The 19,383-nt window shown below is 40.6% G+C and overlaps 1 protein-coding gene across 1 annotated transcript in view; it reads right to left on the bottom strand.

The window, feature by feature from the left end:
- C5 (complement C5) overlaps nt 1-19,383 on the bottom strand; it is a 78,257-nt gene that overhangs the window by 11,629 nt on the left and 47,245 nt on the right. The window contains exons 24-34 of the mRNA XM_065879316.1: nt 18,456-18,668; nt 17,912-17,987; nt 14,933-15,092; nt 13,144-13,239; nt 11,675-11,846; nt 9,624-9,829; nt 8,068-8,220; nt 7,773-7,838; nt 6,574-6,655; nt 5,517-5,565; nt 91-193 (exon numbers count right to left, since the gene is read on the bottom strand). Coding sequence (XP_065735388.1) covers nt 91-193; nt 5,517-5,565; nt 6,574-6,655; nt 7,773-7,838; nt 8,068-8,220; nt 9,624-9,829; nt 11,675-11,846; nt 13,144-13,239; nt 14,933-15,092; nt 17,912-17,987; nt 18,456-18,668 — 1,376 coding nt within the window. The remainder of the gene's footprint in view (nt 1-90; nt 194-5,516; nt 5,566-6,573; nt 6,656-7,772; nt 7,839-8,067; nt 8,221-9,623; nt 9,830-11,674; nt 11,847-13,143; nt 13,240-14,932; nt 15,093-17,911; nt 17,988-18,455; nt 18,669-19,383) is intronic.

A 19,383-nucleotide genomic window follows, 5' to 3' on the forward strand; every position in this document is an offset into this window, starting at 1 on the left:
TATTAGAAGGAATGGAAATAGCTTTGTTTGTAAAATAATGCAATAAATAAAAGCAGGTATCCATAACAACATTTAAAAGAAAACATTTACAGCTTTTAAGTCTTCTGGGTTTGCATTGACTCCAGTAGGCAAAGAGATATCCATCACTGCATGGGAGGACCCAGATGATGATTCTTCACTGCTGAGCTTGTAGCTAAAATAAATTAGAGATTAGGAAATGAAACAAATAAATAAATAAGATTCTTTAAGAAAAGCCCCTGTTCCTTGGTAGGCTTTAACTTTCTAATGTGAGTCTCCAGTTTTTTGCTTCTTTACAATATATGTGTTGCAATCTCTGAATTTTAGAGATGCAAGAGATTTCTGAGTCATCTATTCCAACTCTTTACTCACTTGACCGGTTATCTCAATGGACCTCCATTCTGGGGTTGGAAGAGGTCATAAAAGCCATTCAGTCCAAGCTCCTAATTAGCTAGTTGAGGAAACCGAGGATGAGATAAGGTACTTGTTCAAGCTCACATGACTATCTCACCTCAGAGCTGCATGAGTCTCTTGATTCTCATCCTAGTTCTTTTTCTAACGGAGAATATTCAAATAAGAAAATTAATTGTATATTGGAAAGAAACTCAATAAGCATGTTCAGGAAAAGACTGGAAGGAAACACACTAACATGTTAGAAGCTACTTTCTCTGGATGATGAGATTATAAGTGATTATCTCTTTTCCATGCTTTTCTCTATTTTCTAAAATATTCATAATAGATATTTTATTTAAAAAAATGTTTCAAGGGCTATCCTTCATCTAGGAATTGTGCTTGTGGGGAAGTTGAGGAGAAAGGCAAAGGGGGTAAAATGGGAGATTTGGTTTATTTTGTTTTTGTTTTTCTGGTATGAGAGAAAAGAATACTGAAATTCCCATTTACTGAAATTCCCATTTCCAATACTGAAATTCCCAGTAAATTCCCAAATCAGTAAATTTGGGTTTTATCCCAGTTCTGCTGAGGGTTTTCCCCAAATTATTTTCCCTTTCTAGAGCTCATTTTCTTTTTTGTAAAATTAACTGTGAAGAAGTATAAACTCGCGTTTTAAATTTATCTTTGTAATTCCAAGGCTTCATCTTGAGAGGCAGAGAGGCCTGTTTCTATGATTAAGCAAAGTTAGAATACTTAAAGGAGGAGCAGGTTGGTGGCGTAGGGACTGGATGGGAGTGTGGTTCTGCAAAGGTTGAGTTTTAGGTTCCAGCCTCACCTTATGATGTGGGGAGAGGCAGCCGGACATTTGAGAGTGGAGCTTGGGAGAGCAGTTGGGATTAAAGGAAGAGCCTGGTGAGACAGCTTCATAAAGGGGAAAATGAACTGATCTCACCCAAAGGAATAAATATGAGTGCAATGGGAGGTATTATTTGAATTAGTGAGGTGGCAAGGGACCTCTTTTCCCCAATCATATCTTATTGAACATATATAAAGCAGACTCTACTAGAAGTTTTAGATGTCATATTTACCATAAAAATTTCAATATTATAAAATTTCCGGCTTATAAAAATTTAGCCCCGTTCTTCACCAAATTAACAATTTAGAACAAAATATAAGGCAACTTGGAACTGAAATGTGACATCTAGCATCTCCCTAATTGGATGGGTGAGTGTCACCAGAAGCAGAGAGCTCTGGCTCACAGATGCAAATACTCTGTCAACATGATGGAAAAGGGCCTCCTGAGTGAAGAGTGTCTATGAAAAGTTGCTGGAGCCTTGATGACTGGTTGCCATGGTGACTGTTTCAACCGTGGAACAGAAACCTTCCTTTCAAGAAGCCCTTTGCATGCTGCCAAGGACAGCAATCTTTCCCAAAGGCATTTTGTTCCAGGAGAAGGAGAGAAATGAAATCCTTTTTTCTTTTCTTATGAATACAACAGAGAAGTTGTAAAAAGCTAAATACACGAAAGAGACCCTCTGAACATAGAAATTGTGTGCTGGCATTTTTTAAATCAGGAGAGTGTATATTTGAAGGCAAAGAATTTCTCACATGAATAAGTACTGCACAGTTACATTTGGAATTTATCCAACCCAGCTTCAGCATCACAGAGCCAAAAGCATGTTCCACCTGGTTTTTTGAACATTTTGTCCCCGGTTTATAAAAACCAAAGGGTAGAATATGCAGTATTACATCTCTGTTGCTATCTTTTATATATTAACAATCTGGAACTAGGCCTCCCGTCAATGAATTCAAATGAACAAGTTTTTGATGAGAGCCTTTTAATGTATAGCAGAGTTGTGGAACTACCGTAAAGCAATTTGGGATCAGATAGTCCAATATCCTTAGTTTACAGAAGAGGCCCAGAGAAGTAAGCTGATTTGCTGAAGGTCATGTGAGTGTTTCATGGCAGAGGCTACCCCACAGGTGTCCAGCTCCACTATCATAGAGTCCTTGTGCCCACTCAGTGTACCTCCCTGTAGGTCCCACACATTGATTCTAGCTTTGCCCAGAACAAGTTTGCTCATACCTCCCTGTGACAAGTGCTATGGGTTTAAACAGTGATCACACCATGTCCTCTAGAAGAGAGGTACCCAAGAGTGGGAATGGCAGGAAGCAAGCTGCCTGGGAAAGGGTGACCTTAACAGGACCTTAGGGAATGAGGAAGGGTGTGTGAGGGGGAACAGATGGCAGAGACTGGCCAAGGAAGGAAGGAGGGACTTCGAGTGGGCTAGCTGATGAAGGAATCCTGAGAAGAGAGTGACTGAGCTAGGGACCACAGACAGGGCTGCAAAATGCTGGGAAGGAGGTGGTGAGAAATTCTGTGCTATTCCTCAAGGTCAGTGGTCTCAGATTACACTAACTGAAGGATGTGGTTTAGAAACTGGACTGGGCATCAGGGTCTGGGCTTTGAGGCCCTAGCTCCGCCTCTAACTCTGTGAGAATTTGGCCAGTTACTTCACCTCTTGGGGTCTCAGTTTCTTTACTTCTAAAATAAGAGGATTACTATATCATCCCTAAAATCCTTTTCAGCTCCAACCTATGACACAACTCTATGGAATTTCTAGTTTACCCATACTCAGTGCTTTGCATCATGTGTGATTATAAGTAAAAACAGCAAAATACCAGCCAGTTGTTGAGAATAGGAAGAATTAAGGAAACAGAACAGAACAGGAAGTACTAAGGGGTGGTGGAAAGAAGGAAGAAGCCTGTGTTCTAGTCCTGGGTCTGCCATTAACTGATTCACTCTGTGTGATCACTAAAGTATATATACATATTTTCAAAAACCTATATTTTCATAAACGTTTTAGGATGGTGGTTTGGTAAGCAGAATAATGGCTTCCAAAGATGTCCGCCTCTTAATCCCCTGAAGCTGTGAATTTGTTACCTTACATAGCAAAAGAGACTTGTAGGTGTGATTAGGTTAAGGATCTTGAGCCAGGGCGATTCTCCTGATTGATTATCTGCGTGGGTCCAATGTGATCACAGGGGTCTTTATAAGGGAAATAAACAGGAGAGTCAGAGAAGGAGGTTACGGTGATGGAAGCAAGGGTCTGAGTCAGAGAGAGATACTGGAAGATGCTGTGTTGCTGGCTTTGAAGACGGAGGAAGGGGCAACAAGCCAAGGAAAGCAGGTGCCTCCGGAATCTGGAAAAGGCTAGGACGTGGATTCTCCCCTAGAGCCTCCAGAAGGAACGTGGCCCCAATAATGCCTTGATTTTAGGACGTCTGACTCCCAGAATTATAAGATAATACATTTGGGTTGTTTTAAGTCATTACAGTTATGGTAAATTGTTACTAGCAGCAATAGGAAACGAAGATAGTGGCCAATTCAGGCCTTGGAGTTAGTTTGCTAAGGGCTCAGCATCCATGGCTCTTAGCCCTGGCTACCGTTAGAAGAACCTCCAGGGGTGAGCCTGGATGGAGTTTTGCATAGTTCTAAACTCTCTCCAGCTGAATTCAATGTGCAACCTGACTTGAGAACCACCGGCTGGCTGATAACGGCCAGGGATTTTACTGGGTGAACATGATTTTTCTAAGTAAAAGTGTGGAAGCTGCTTCTGAGAGAATCTTTTGCTCTTTCTTTTCCTAATACTTACATATCTTATCTTTACCTTTCTGGAAGACAAATTAATATTTTAGTGTTTGAATTAGAAAAAGACCAAAAATGGGAGAGAAAACTATATATGAGCAAAACAAAGCTGTTCTGTACAGTAAGTAGCTATTTAATGGAATAAATTGATACAGCCACTATGGAAAACAGTATGGAGGTTCCTTAAAAAACTAAAACTAGAACTACCATATGACCCAGCAATCCCACTACTGGGCAAATATCCTGAGAAAACCATAATTCCAAAAGATACATGTACCACATTGTTCACTGCAACACTAGTTACAATAGTCATGACATGGAAGCAACCTAAATGCCCATCGACAGATGAATGGATAAAGAAGATGTGGTACATATATACAATGGAATATTAGCTACAAAAAGGAACAAAATTGGGTCATTTATAGAGACGTGGATGAATCTAGAGATTGTCATACGGAGTGAAGTAAGTCAGAAAGAGAAAAACAAATATCATATATTAACACATATATGTGGAACCTAGAAAAGTGGTACAGATGAACCGGTTTGCAGGGCAGAAATAGGGACATAGATGTAGAGAACAAACGTATGGACACCAGGGGGGGAAAGTGGCGGAGCGGGGGTGGTGGTGGTGGTGGTGGGATGAATTGGGAGATTGGGATTGACATATATATACTAATATGTATAAAATGGATAACTAATCAGAACCTGCTATGTAAAAAAATAAATAAAATAAAATTCATAAAAACCAAAACAAACAAAAACAAATGAATGGATAAAGAAGATGTGACACATATATACAATGGAATATCACTCAGCCATAAAAAGGAACAAAATTGAGTTATTTGTAGTGAGGTGGATGGACCTAGAATCTGTCATACAGAGTGAGGTAAGCCAGAAAGAGAAAAACAAATACTGTATGCTAACACATATATATATGGAATTTTAAAAAGCGGTACAAATAAACCTAGTGGCAGGGCAGGAATAAAGACGCAGATGTAGAGAACAGACTTGAGGGCACGGGAAGGGAGGGCGGGGAAGAGGAAGCTGGGATGAAGTGAGAGAGTAGCACTGACATGTATACACTACCAAATATGAAATGGATGGCTAGTGGGAAGCTGCTGCATAGCACAGGGAGATCAACTTGATGCTTTGTGACGACCTAGAGGGATGGGATAGGGAGGGTGGGAGGGAGGCTCAAGAGGGAGGGGATATGGGGATATATGTATACATATAGCTGATTCACTTTGTTGTACAGCAGAAACTAATACAACATTGTAAAGAATTTATACTCCAATAAAGATGCGAGAAAAAAAAAAATACCTGCTATGCTCCACATTAAAAAAGTGAACAATTTTGCATCTTCTGGACATTCTTATAATTCAAAAATATTTGAAGAAATAATACTCTGGCAGAAGTGAGACCCTGAAGTCTACTCTCCCCTTGTTGGAAACAGGCTCACCTGGCACATGCCACTATGCGCTTGTATTCCGAGTTGCTGTAGCTGCGGGCTGGCACACACAGCAAACAAACAAGCAAACAAACAAACAAAAATAAGAGTAAACCGTTTTTAGCTGTTTTGCAACATGTCAGAACAGAATTATTAATGAGCACGTCTCTAAACACACTTAAAAATGATTTGTGATTTGAAAGTTGTCACTTTTGATGATTTTAATGGAGATTCGTGGCCACTGACAATCCCAGGAAGTCTTGAAATCATTAGAACAGTTCTCTGCTCTCCAAGAACTTATAATTTAAGGAAGGAGTCATTTAAGGTAAATATGTGTTGGTCACGTGTCTGGGGGAGGTAGCAGGGAGGAAGAGCCGACGCCTGGATTTGCTGGTAGTTGGAAATTTCCTGCAGGAACAGGCTTCAGAGCCACAAACAGAAGCTATCAGGGCAGAGGGTAAAGGAGAACTGGGGTGTGCAAGTGGCCTTGCTTCTGGACTGGGAGGGGAGAACCAACCCATCAGAAGAGGGATGAGAGGGCCACAGGTTAAAAAAAAAAGGCACATTAAGAAAGGATCATAAGTCCTGGAGAGATCAAGTTGAAGGTGGAGGCACAGAAATGTGCATTTGCCAAACTCCTTGGGATACAGAAAGGGTAAGGGATGGAAACCCAACAGAGTGATGAGAGAAATTCAGGGCCCAGGAATGGAACACTGACACAAAAGTAACAGAAATGCAAATTTCTGAAATTAGACCCTTCTGTGGCTTTACAGCTAGTTACATTTTTTTTTATGCTACTTACATTCTTAAAGTAATTTTCAGTCAAAACAATTTCTGGATCAATAGCGGATACATTTAGCTTAGATATTGTTATTTAATATCAATTTCCAACTATTATTAGTTACCTGTATTATAATAAATGGCAGTTATGTTTACTCAGATGTCAACCTGTTAAAGAATTTGAATAAGAAAATTGTTTTTTTGATTTAGCATGTTTTTCCTAATCAGGGAAGCTCTTTGGCATTCTTTATGCTTAACCAAAATTATAGTGTAAATCATGATGTTTTACCTTCAACTTCCTGAGCTTCAATTTTCAAATGGAAGCTGCAAATTTCCTCAGAGGTACTGGTTTTGTGAAACACAGTTTTTACCTATATTGGGACAAGTAAACAAGAGTATTCTGTTTAAAATGGGGAGTGGAAAAGGTATTATGGCAGTACTGCAGCTAGAAATGAGATGCTTAAAGTATTTTCACCACCCAGTGCAAATGGTGTACATTAAAGACCATTTTCCCAGCAACTGGACTTTCAGCAAACTCCACAATTTGAAACATAGCTGAGAAGCCCAAGGTAAGCAAAAAACGATCTCTGTCCAGTCAGAACCTTGGTCCTAATCCCACGCAGTCAAATCTGAGCACCTCACTCTACAGGAAAGTTTTTAAGACTTTCATCCTTGTGCCTGTACACTAATTTTACAGAGAACACCACAAGGTCATGAAGTATGGTTTTCTTCAGCCCACAAACCACTGTGGTAACAACAAATTATAGGTATGCGTGGAAGGGCAGGGGTGCTGCCAGAAGTAGGTATAGTGAGAGTGACCAGAAGTGACAGAAAAGTGGACCATCCATCTCCCCACCCTCACGCAATCTTAGAAGCAGTCTTTGAAGGAATAAATGTATTAAAGATGAGCACACAATTAAATAATCAACAGACTGTTAACTTATGCTCCGAATACATAGTTTATTTTATTTGAGGCATTTGGCAGTTACACGTTTTTCTAAGCTGTTTATATGTGTCCATGCAATCTATGGTTAAAAATAGAAGAAACTTAAGCCCTTACATATCCATCAATCCCCAATGATGCTGGACAAGTGAGGTGAGACTATGTTACTAACCACCACATCCATGTATATACACGTATGAGTGTATACATACAAGTCACATGTATATATACATATATAGACATAAAAATTATTTATCTCTCTATATAATTATATATATATATATAATTTCCACAAATACACAGACTACATACATATAAAGATTAATAAAACCATTTTCAAAAAGAAATTGTGGGGACAGCTACCAAGATAGCTAGAAAGAATGATAAATGACTCTTACCTCAGTCATGGTTACCCAAGCCCAGATTTCTGTAACTTTGTGGCAAAGTCCCTAACTTTCTTTTATGTTACTTAGTACAAGCTGACACATAACCCCAATTAAGTCACACATAACCCCAACTGAGTCGGCTCTCCATGAAATACTCACATGTACTGTAGCCAAGCCATTGTTTTGTCCAGTACTTAGGACAACAAGGTCATCATTGAAAGGCACCTGGAAAGATTTTTGCGTTCAGTATTATTTCTCATGCGTATTTACTTTGCACAAACATGGATTTGTAAGCTGTGGACAGTAAGAACTATTTCCAGTTACTTGTATGTTTAAATATACCTTAAAATAATCTAAAATGTGGTAATTAGAAAAATACGTATTAGCATCTGTAACAGATGATTTCAAAGGTCCCATCCGATTATAAAATACTATAAAAAAATCCTTTATTTACCTCTACTGGCCTCCCAAGGAAATTCTTCTCTGTCATCTTATAATAGTAGAGGTCACCTTTATGCTTGTAAGAAACTTTGATATCCATATTCAAGCGGAGTTTTTCAACCAGGAGTGAATACTCTGTCAGGCCCTCGATGGCATTAATTGTATCCTATCAACAATCAGCAAGGCACAAAAATAGGTTTACTTATTTATGTACTCTCTGTTTACAAATACCCTTTCTTATGAGAAGGTGAGTCAGCATTGCCTGGAGATGAAACTCCAGCTGACTGAGCGAGACTGGTTAAGGGTCCCCATGTGGAGGTGGAAGGAAGATCGTCCCCCTCCCCCAATAAGGATGCTGCTGTTAGCAGGGACAGAAAGGCAGTGTGGCCTCACATCCAGGTTCTCTACCTGTCCTGAGCACGTGACTTCAAGCAAGTCACTCTTTGCAGAATACCTCCAACTCCTTGCATGACAATGTATCTCCTTCCCATCCTTAAGTCTCAGCTTAAATATCCGCACAGTGAAGCCATAAAGAAGCTCCCCCTTCTCATTATTCTGTTTTAATGTTCTTCCCCTCTGCCCTTTAGAGCATTCATCTCAATTGGTAATATTTTTATGTAGAGTTTATCATTGGCGTCCCCCACTGCAATATAAGATTCATGGGGGCAAGTAGTATATTTTTCTTGGCATCCATTACATTTAGTAAGTACACACACATGGTAGCTATTCAACAAGTATTTGTTGAAGGAATAAATGGATGAACTTAATTTTTCTGGACTTCATCTTCTTCATCTACAAAATTAGGAAATGTGGCTAGATCAGAGATAGCAAATTTGTGGCTACCCTCTCTGCCCATGTCCATGCAGCCAGTGCTAATAAGCGGGGTCCTCTCTTCTCTAAGCCTCCAGTTGTACCCACAATGAAACCATTTGCCTCCTCGGATTAGATGATCACTAATGTCATCCTGAAGGACCCCTCTAGCTCTAAATTTTATATACATATACACACACACCCCATCATTGTCCAAGCATCCAGGGAACAGGGAAGCTGCTAACATTTGAGATAAACTTGAATGTAGATGTACACTAAACAACTGCATATAGTTATAATGTAAAATATACATACTTGAATGAGTTTACATTGGTAGGTAGATAGATAAACATGTTAGTAATCAGTATTCCTCTCACTTTTTATTTGTTTTGTGGAAGGGAACATCAGTACCTTTGCATAGCAGCTGCTGTTTCTTACATAGGATTTAACTCTCCTAGCCCTTCATGGTAATTAAGAATCATAAAGGAAGTACTGGGCTTAGAGTCAGGAGACGTGAGTTCTGATTTTGGCTCTGCCACTAACTCCCTGAATGAACCTCCTGAGGCTGACTTGCTCCTCTGTATAAGAAGGGTGTCAATGCACATATACATTAGGGTCCTTGATTCTAGTCCTTTATTCATATCTTTGGTATGCTCCCTTGGTGACAGAAGCATGGAGGTCAGAAGGAGTGTGGAATGTGTGGTGTGGGAGGCACTAAATATATCTCCAGGAGGATGGACCCTGAGAAAGAAACATTACCTGGGTCGAATAAAAGCCACCTCCATATCTCTGCTCTTCTGATAGCCATCTGATGATTAGATTAACGTAATTCATGTCTTTCAAGCTCAGGCTGGTAAGTAAGGCATAGGCCGTGGTTTCTACCATGTGTGCTGTGCTGGTATAACGTGCAGAGCCGTCTTTCTGTTGAAGGTCACCTTTCCAAAAACGATATATTGGTGGATTACCTGAACATCAACAAATCACACTGGTAAATATGATGAAAAGTGTGAATTTGGCATAACAATTCTAGCGAGTTTCTAGAAGTTTCTTCTGGTAGTGGCCTTCTGGTTTCCAGAAATTTTTTACTCTTTTGTAAGAAGAACTTTCTCAAGGTGACCAACACAAACAAGATCCCTTAACACAGGGCTCTTTTAACCTATAATGGAAAAAATCTAAAAAAGAATGTATATATATTTATATATATAATATATATGTATTTTATATACATATATAAAATTGACTATAGTTCCCTGTGCTATCCAGTAGGACCTGGCTGTTTATCCATTCTATATATAATAGGTTGCATCTGCTAATCCCAACCTCCCACTCCATCCCTCAAAATTTTGACGTTATCTATTTACACATCAGAATTACCTGATTTGCATGACTTTGGACAAAATGTTTTCCCTCACTTGTGGAGGATGTATTTAGAATGAAAGTTGTGGTTTTGAAAGATACGTCCAGATCAAACATTATTTGAATTATTAAGTTCCCTTCTAGCTCTTAAATTCTATGATTTTATGATTCATTTCTTACAATACCCAAGACATTTCTTTTGTGTTATTTGAAAAGTATTATACAAGTGGTTTTGAGGTATATGTTAAGAGTCAGTCATTTTTAAATGATGACAGAAGTCAAATTTTGTAGATAATGATAAACCTCATGTAAGATTTATTAAACTTTTAGAAAACCTTAGGCAGGAGATGGCTCAGAAGTGCCCAACCATGCTGGTGCTGGTCTAGGCACATTGGCCAATGACCACAGCTCCTCTCTATTTCTTTACTCTTGACCCATGGGAAGCAATATCTTTACTTTTCAAAATGAAATATATACCTTTGTAGCCAACCTGGTACAATACAAGCTAGGTCATGCACTCTCCTGGGGCTCACACTGGCCCCCATAGCACCTTGATGTGAATGAGACTCAGGCACCCCTTGCTCAGGGTAGAAGCTGACTCAAACCAGGGTGCATGGATGGGGGAGCAGAGCACAGGCTGGATTTCAGCCTTAATTCACCTGCTTGCTTGGGCGCTTTGAATATTGCACAACTGTATACAGGAGTCCTGCAGAGCTCCAGTAATGACCTCCAAGGTCCTGCATGGCACTCCCTCACGCTTTCCTTCCCTGACATCACTTCTTACCCTCATCTCATTTCTCTCCAGCCATACTGGCCTCCTGGCCTTTTCTGGAGCACCAGGCATGCTCCTACCTCAGTAATATGCAAAGTTGTTTCTCCACCAGGAAACACCCTTCCAGAGAGCCACTGGCTTGCTTCCTCACCTCCTTCACGTCTTGACTCAAACACCGTCTTCTCAGTGAGGCTTAAGCCTGACAACCCCATCTAAAATTACAACCCACCCCCTCACCCTGTGTCACTTCCCTGCTTCATTTTTCTTCACATCAGTCATCACTAAGCTATTCAGTATATTAAATGTTTTAGCTATTTATCGTGTTTGTCTCTCCCTAACTAGAATGTAAGTTTCATGAAGGCCTGAATTTTTTTTTTTTTTTTTTGTCTGTTGCTTTATCCCCAGAGCCTAGAACAGTGCCTGGTGCATAGGAGGTACTCAATACTCAATACACTCAATACACATTCATTCCTTTGTTGAATTAAGGAATGAATAAAAATGTGCTGAATGAGTGACTAAGTAAATGAATAACAGCACTTATTCCATTGTACTGTGATGATTTGTTTCTTGAGGGCAGGGATGGTGTCTCACTCCACTATGCATGCCACCACCCCTTCCCCAATTAGCAGACGCTACATGCCTAGTAGACACTTGCCGAGTACCTGTCAGGAACAAGTCATACCTTTAACCAAAGCTTCCTTCCTCAGGGCTGAGACAATTGAACGAAACTGTGGGTGTGTTTTATCTCCCAGGGAAAGAGCAAAAGCAGCAATGGCCAGTGTAAAAGTACTCTTGGTCGAGAGGGTATTTTCAAGCAGGAAGGTGTCAGCTTTAGTTACAGCTGTGCTGACTTTCTGGAAACAAGAGCAGAAGATACCTAAGTTTCTTTGTCAAGCATCGGCCTATCAACTGATGGGAACTGCCCCCAGATGGCACCACTCTGGGGCAGGCAAGATGAAGGGTGGAAAGACAAATGACCTAATGGAAATGGATGGTGTCTCCCTGAAGCAAATCCTTCCAGGAGAAGGAGCAGAGTGTAACCTGGAAAGTGAAAACGAGATCGTCCACATCCAGTTGTTTTAGTTTCTGAATCCTCCCCTCCTCGGTAGAGGTTTTTCCACTGAATTTCTGCTTCCCATGTCAGACCTAGCCTCTGGGAAGAAGAAGCACCAAGTATAGACACAGCTTTCTCCATTCCCCCCCCAGCATAGCTGAGACAGATTCACATTTTCAAAAGGAGTTTTAGTAACTAAAGCCATCAGTAGCAGAAAAAGAGCCAAGCTGTCAAAGTACTTTTTGATCCTAAGGATTCCTTGGAAAATAGTCTTTATGACTTTGTCCTGAGACAACTAAAGTAGTTATTTTGGATAAGTAGATGAGGAGGTGGCATGGTGCATCGCTGCTGACATCTTGCCTGGTGCATTCTCTCCCAGCACCACTGCTAACTTCTCCTTGTTGATTATTTTGCCTTACTGGATATATATATAAAACAATTCTCTTGAACTAAACTAAATGATTATTTTGTTTTGTGGTTCAAGTCCTATCAATCCTCTTGGGTTTTTCCATCTTGGTTCTGTCTGCTGGTTTGAAGGACATGTCTAATTTACTTCCCAGATCAGGGTCTCAATTCTATTAACCTTTGGAATCTTCTATATTGATTCACTTAAGTGGATCCTCTCCTTTCTCCCTTCAGCTTCCAAGCAAATGAAACAGCACAACCCAAGGCAGCAAACGTGGTATGGGGCATCCTCAACAGTTCTGTGATACAGAGTACCTCAACATTCTGTATTCCGGGTTACAGAACAACAGTCACATACGTGGCATAAGATTTAGCAGAGGTAAGAGTAGGAAACTGCAGACACGGGGTCATTTTCTCATCACAGTCAGAGGTTATCTGTTCTAATCACAGCTCTACAAGTCAGTAGCCTGTGACATGGGACAATTAAATTCACCTTTCGTACAGGCCTCAGCTTTCTCAACTGTCAACGAGTGGGTTGGACTAGATGTTCTCTAGTATCTATCATAATTCTGAAATCCTTAAATTCTGGAGTTAAAGTTATTTTCAAGCCCCCCTCTTACCTTCCCCCCTCCCCCCAAGAATATGGTATGGAAAAAGACCATGGGTGTTGGAGAAAGAAAACTCTTACTTACCTCCAGAGGGCATATATCAAAGGCCTTTCTAATTCCAATCACAGCAAAAGCTGTAAGATATAAAGTTTTCTCTCGGGCTTCAATGGGCAAGGTACCCTAAAAATAAGCAATGTTTAAAAAGGAGAGCAAACTGGTGTCTTTAAAGTGAAGTGACCTTGCTCTAATCTTCATTTTGGACCTACTCTCCTTCTCTCCCTTCATGCACTCTAGTTGGACTGCTTGCATTTTTTCAAAGCTCTGAGTCTTACATGCTTTCACTTGCTTTTCTCTCCTCCACCTCTCTACCCTGTAGCTCCACTTCATACCTCTTCACCACGTTCAAGTTCACCCTCTCCTTCTAGACCCTGTTAAAATGCCACCTCCCCTGAGAAGCACTATTCTGCCTCTGTTCTCCCACATTTTCTCCTCTTAGGGCAGTGACGTTCCTATGCAATGCTTCCAAGACCTGCCAGTAAGTAACTTCTACTTTTCTCTCCAGCTTTATTTTGTGCCACTCACCCTCTGGACTTCTCGGCTCCAGCTCTTTTAATAAACCACCCTCTCTCTACTTCAAGATAACAGGCATGATGTTTGCTCCACTTGCAACACTCTGCCTGCCTCCCTCCTACCTAGCTCGCAGGGACTTGGTCAACCCATTTTCTCAACTCCCCCAATCTAGGTTAGAGTTTCCTGCTTTCAAAGAAACTGTATTTCCCTTTTCTTAACATGAATCCCACACTTGAAATCACTTACTCAATGTCTGACTTCTCTGCTAGACTGTAACTGCCATGGCCTCAGTGACCACACCTGTTTTGTTCACTGTTATGTCCCTACCATGTAGCACTTTGTACACATTCAATACATACTTATTGAATAAATAAATGAACACACACACTTCAATCTTGGTTAGAGTTATTAGCATTTATACCCCACTTTCCCTACCAGTGTGCGAGCTCCTTTGTGGCAGGGATACTCTGGTCCATCCTTCCTACTCTTCCTCCCCCATGGTGCCCCAAATAGGCCCTTGCATGTTTTAGGTGCTTAGTGAATGGTTGTTGAATGGATACGAATAGATGGATGGATGGGTGGGATCTTAAAAAAAATTGTTGTAGTATTTTACTCTTCAAATAGCACCTAGATGATGTCAGTTGCCCCCATTTCTTGTGTGAGTCCTAATCGGTCCTAATTATGGGACCCCTGTCAGCCAAGAGGCCGCTTGTGCCTGATATGAAAGGGATTGGATTGGGGCAGGCAAAATAAATAAATAAATAAAAGCTGTTGGATCCTAAAAAATACATTCTAGGAGTAGAAGATGTTGTAGCAGTATCTTGCAGAGATTTTGCAATTCAAGCATGTAAGTGGATTCCAATTTCAAACAACACTTTGTTGTACTTTTAATAAATTGACCCCACTCTTTCTAACAGAGTGTAAATAGGATCCCTTCCATGTTTCACAACAACATCTAGCAGTCTTGACCTGTAAGAAGGCTCTGAAGCTCAAGTTCAGATTCATACCAAGTGTACGTGGACAAATTAGCACATTTTACCCATTCTGAGATCACTAGCACTTGTACCCTGTGACCCACTAATGCCTGTTACACCAGATGTCCAAGATCTCACTCATCTGACCTATGCTGAATTGTCTGAAGAGCAGGATGAGAAGACCTTTCAAATTCTTTGTACACAAGAGAAGTTTCTTGCAGGATTGCATATATTCTCCCCTCTCTTTTTCATTCTTATAAAAAAGGATGAGGATACAACTCAAACTTATAAATAAAACTATTGCTCATCTGTGCATTTGGTTTCCTTACCTGTAATTTTATTGGTTGATAGTCGGAATTTTCCTTGAATGATCCATTTTCTAGTTGACAATTCTCAACCAGCCACAATAAAGAATTACAAATTGAATTTTGTTCCTGATTTACATATTTACTTACTTGTCCAAGTACTCTTAAAGCAAAAGCTGTTAACCTTTGAGACAAAATCAAATAAATAAACATTTAGACACTGAATCCCTGTTGGTTTTCAACTTTCAGTGTGTTTTAGTTCATACAGTGTTTATTCTTAAAAAGAAAATAATGGGGTTTTTTTGTTTTTGTTTTTTTTGTGGTACGCGGGCCTCTCACTGCTGTGGCCTCTCCCGTTGCGGAGCACAGGTTCTGGACGCACAGGCTCAGCGGCCATGGCTCACGGGACCAGCCGCTCCGCGGCATGTGGGATCTTCCCGGACCGGGGCACGAACCCGTGTCCCCTGCATCGGCAGGCAGACTCTCAACCACTGCGCCACCAGGGAAGCCGAAAAATAATGTTTTAAAACGCACAATTCCAAAGTAAGTTGTTACCATTTCACAAGGGCAGGAAAGATTTCAGGAAGATCTCCAAAAACAATCAAATGTGAGCACATCTTCTGTGACTGCAACATTGTTAGCTTGTACACAAGCTGAAAATTGATGCCTGATGATAAAAAAATTCTTCTTTCTCTAAAGTTAAAGACAATAGTGTTGAAACAAATAGTTTTGTGTTAAAGCACTGACTCATGAACATGAGATATGGAGGAGCAAAATCATAAAATTCTAGATTGTAAAATTTGTACAAGCTCTCTGATCTAAATCCCTGTCTGAGGTCTGAATTCTCTTCCCCAACATCCGTGGGAGTGTTTATCTCTCTTCCCCTTGAGCCATGTTATTGATGCAGAACTCACCACCTCCCAAGGAAGCTCTAATTATTATGATTACTTAGTCAAAAAGCAAGTTCAGTCTCTACTGTCTCTCAAAGAATATCAGAGGGGATCCAAATACTTCATGACCCCATGTGCCCCTTATGCCGCCTTTCCTCCCCTCCAATTCCTTCACTCAGCAGCCCAAGGAGCCAGAAGCCCTTGAGACTCAGACCACTTGACTCTCTCCCTCACTTTAAAATTTTGTTTTCCTTTTCCTTTTTAAATGAATATTATTCTTAGTACTTTTTGTATCTTCTCTGTATTTCTAAAAAAAAATTTTTGGAAAGTATTCAGGTGTTGGCCATTTTCTTCTATGTATGTTTATCTCCAAAGGAACTCATGGAGTTGGGCCTGGGGTGGTTGGGTCCAAGTGTTTCTATGTTTCTGGCTGAACACCATCCACTCAGTCTTGCCCAGAATCTTGAGAGGCTCTGGGGGTTTCCTGAGAGGCTATCGCATCTTCTCATGGGGATTTCTGTTCTCCAGGCATTTAGTTTCCAGCTCCTGCTGTGGTGTTTTCCACTCTGTATCGACCTCCGCTCCCTGCATTCTGGGTTTTATCCTCTGGTTGCCATACTCCAGGGGCCTGTGTGTCTTTCAAATGTGCCACCCACACAGGGTCAGACCCACTTCTAAGGTACAATCTGTGAAACGTGGTGACTGGTTGGATATAAAGCCAAAAGGAAAGGGAGGAGTCAAACTTGGTCAGCGGAGGACAAAGTATTGCTGTGCACTGATTAGGGGAACAGAGGAACAAAAGAATGAATTTGGCATGGAATGTGTTCAAAGGGCTTTTGGCTCCCAAGTCCACAGAAATGTGGATCTGGAGCTAAGGAAAGAAGATAGGCCTTGAGACGTGATTAGAGAATCATCTGCATAGGAATTATGGAAGTCATGGGCAAAGATGAGATTGTACAAGGAGAGAGTCTAGAAAATGAGGGTCAAGGATAAAATCCTGGGGACTCTCAACAGTTAAAGGGCATAATTTAAAAGACAATTATTCTAGATTGTAAACCCCTTAAAAGTGTTTCATATAGTAGAACCTACAAAGTACCTGTCACAGTGTCTTTAGTAAATATTTTGGCAAAGCATGATATTATTCTTTGAAAATAAGTTGCCATATGGATTTGTTAATTCAGACTGACTTTCCCTCAAATAATCAGAATTTTGGAAGTTATTATGCTTCACCAATTAAGTACTTACAGAGCACCTACTATATGCCAGGTACATACCAGGCACTAGCAATACTTGAAACTGCCCACATAGAGCTTACATTCTAGTGGTGAGACAGACAATAAGTGTGATAAGTAAGAATGTTAGTGATAAATTCTAAAGAGTAAAGGAAAGCTGGGGAGAAGAATATGAAGTGTTGGGAGGGGAATGGCACGCTAGATAGAATGATCAACAGAGGCCTCATTGAGAAGGTGACTTTTGGTAAAGACTTGAAGGAGGTAGCTGAGCCAGCCATGCTGATACAGGAAGAGGGGGAAGAGGGAGTAGTCGATGCAAAGGCCTTGAGGTGGAAGCATGGCTGGCATGTTCAAGGAACAGCAAGAAGGCCAGTGGGGCTCGAGTGGAGTGAAAGAGAGTCGTAGGGGATGTAGTTGGAGAGGTGAGGTAGGTCTAGACCATGTAGGGTCTTGTAGATCACAGTAAGAAGTTTGGTTTTTACCCTGGGTAAGATGGGAAGCTCCTGAATGGTTTTGAGGGACGTGTCCTAACATGTTTTAACAGAGTCCCTCTGGCTGCTGTGTTGAGTATAGACTGAAAAGGGGCAAGGGCTGAAGCTGAAAGACCAGAGGGGGCTAGTGTCATAATCCAGGTATGAGATGAGAATGGCTTGGACCAGGGTGGTGGGCTGGGGTTGGTGAGAAGCAGTCAAGTTCAGGATATATTTCGGAGGTGCAGCCAAAAGGATTTGCTAGATCAGGTGTGGCTTGTAAGAGAATGAGGGCAGTGAAGAATGACTAGGCTTTTTAGCCTGAGCGACTGGACAGAGTTTCCACTAAGGTTGTTATTCTTTAGTTAATTAACAACTATATGAAAATGCAAGTCAAAACTGTCTACTTACCAAGTGTTAGCACTCCCACCCTTCCACATGCTGTAAGAATAGTCAGCATTTCTGAAGGACATGATGCTCACCATCCCTAAGAGGCACCAGGGAAAGAACACAGTGCTTCAGTGACCCCCATTTCTACTCAGAGAGTGCTTTATTAGCCCCTGGGAACACTGAACTTCCTTTGGTGTTGGGCAGCAAGCACATGCTCTGTGGCCAACACTGAACTTCTCAAAGGAAGTATATGAATCGCTTGAATTGGGAATTATCAAGTAGAACATTCTGAGCTCATTCAAGAAGGAAGGAAGTACTCTGTAGAGTTTGGAATGCAGGTGTCTTGTATCTCATCCAGGCGTTTTAGTAAGTTAAGCCAAAGCGCTCCAGCAAACAGTATTTATTTGTGTAATAGAGTCCACCTCATGATTTTTTTTTTTTGGCTGAAATGCTTTTACAAATAAGCTTTTGTATAATTCATAACTTAAATATTAGTTTAATCAAACTATTAGTTTAAAAATCACAAGATATTAATGTATAATATGTGAAATAGTTTTTTTCTTACCTTCTTTTAATTTTTTCTTCAAGTTCTGTTTTTGAGTTAATGAGTTAGCAGAAAAAATGTTCCAATTATTTCCTGCTTCCAGGTAGTGAAAAACATAGAATACTGGGACAACGCTCATCAGTTCTGCCTCTGCATTCCCTTTGGGGAGGTGGGTGAGGATATCAATGCCTTCCTGACTCAGAACTGCAGACATGACCTCACCTATAAGAAGTCCTGATACAAACAAACAAGCACACAAACAAAAATCATAGTAGGTACAATCAATTTCTGTCAACTTCTGAGTAACAGTACATTTTAAATGGAGATAAGAGCAACCATCCCTATCCTTTCCTTTTTATCTAGGCAGCTGAATTACTTCTCAGAACTGGGGAGAGGAAAAAAATTTGATTAGAAGATGTATTTAAAAGAAACACCAAAAGCAGGCTTAAAAATACCACTGCAATATGGGGATAAGATGATGTAATACAGTGGGCAGATTACAGCGTAGAGGACATGGTAAATTAGTTGCCATTCAACCTGAAAGCTTTAGATATTGTAAACTCTATGAATCAATCGCATCCACGAAGCGAAGCTAAGAGTCTGAACTGTGAACACTCTGTGAGTGCTATGAGAGCTCTGCCTATAACTCATCGTGAGACCCTGGGAAAAACACTTTCTTATATATCTAACTACAGAGTCGGACGTGATTAAAAAGGTCTTTTCCAGTACTAACATTCTGTGATTCCAAGGTTTTGTCTAAGATAAAATGTAGTCAGGACATTCTATTATTCTGAAGATGCGTCATTGAATTTTTAATGGCTGGAGACCAGGGATAAAACCTGCTAAAGACACCACTTCTACAAATGTACTGGCACTCTAAAAGAGCAGAGCTGCTTTCTTGGGGCCATTTGCAGGTCATAAAGCCTTCTCTGGAACAGGACTGGCCACT

The sequence above is a fragment of the Phocoena phocoena genome, chromosome 6, assembly GCF_963924675.1.
Source record: "Phocoena phocoena chromosome 6, mPhoPho1.1, whole genome shotgun sequence".
Taxonomy (NCBI): domain Eukaryota; kingdom Metazoa; phylum Chordata; class Mammalia; order Artiodactyla; family Phocoenidae; genus Phocoena; species Phocoena phocoena.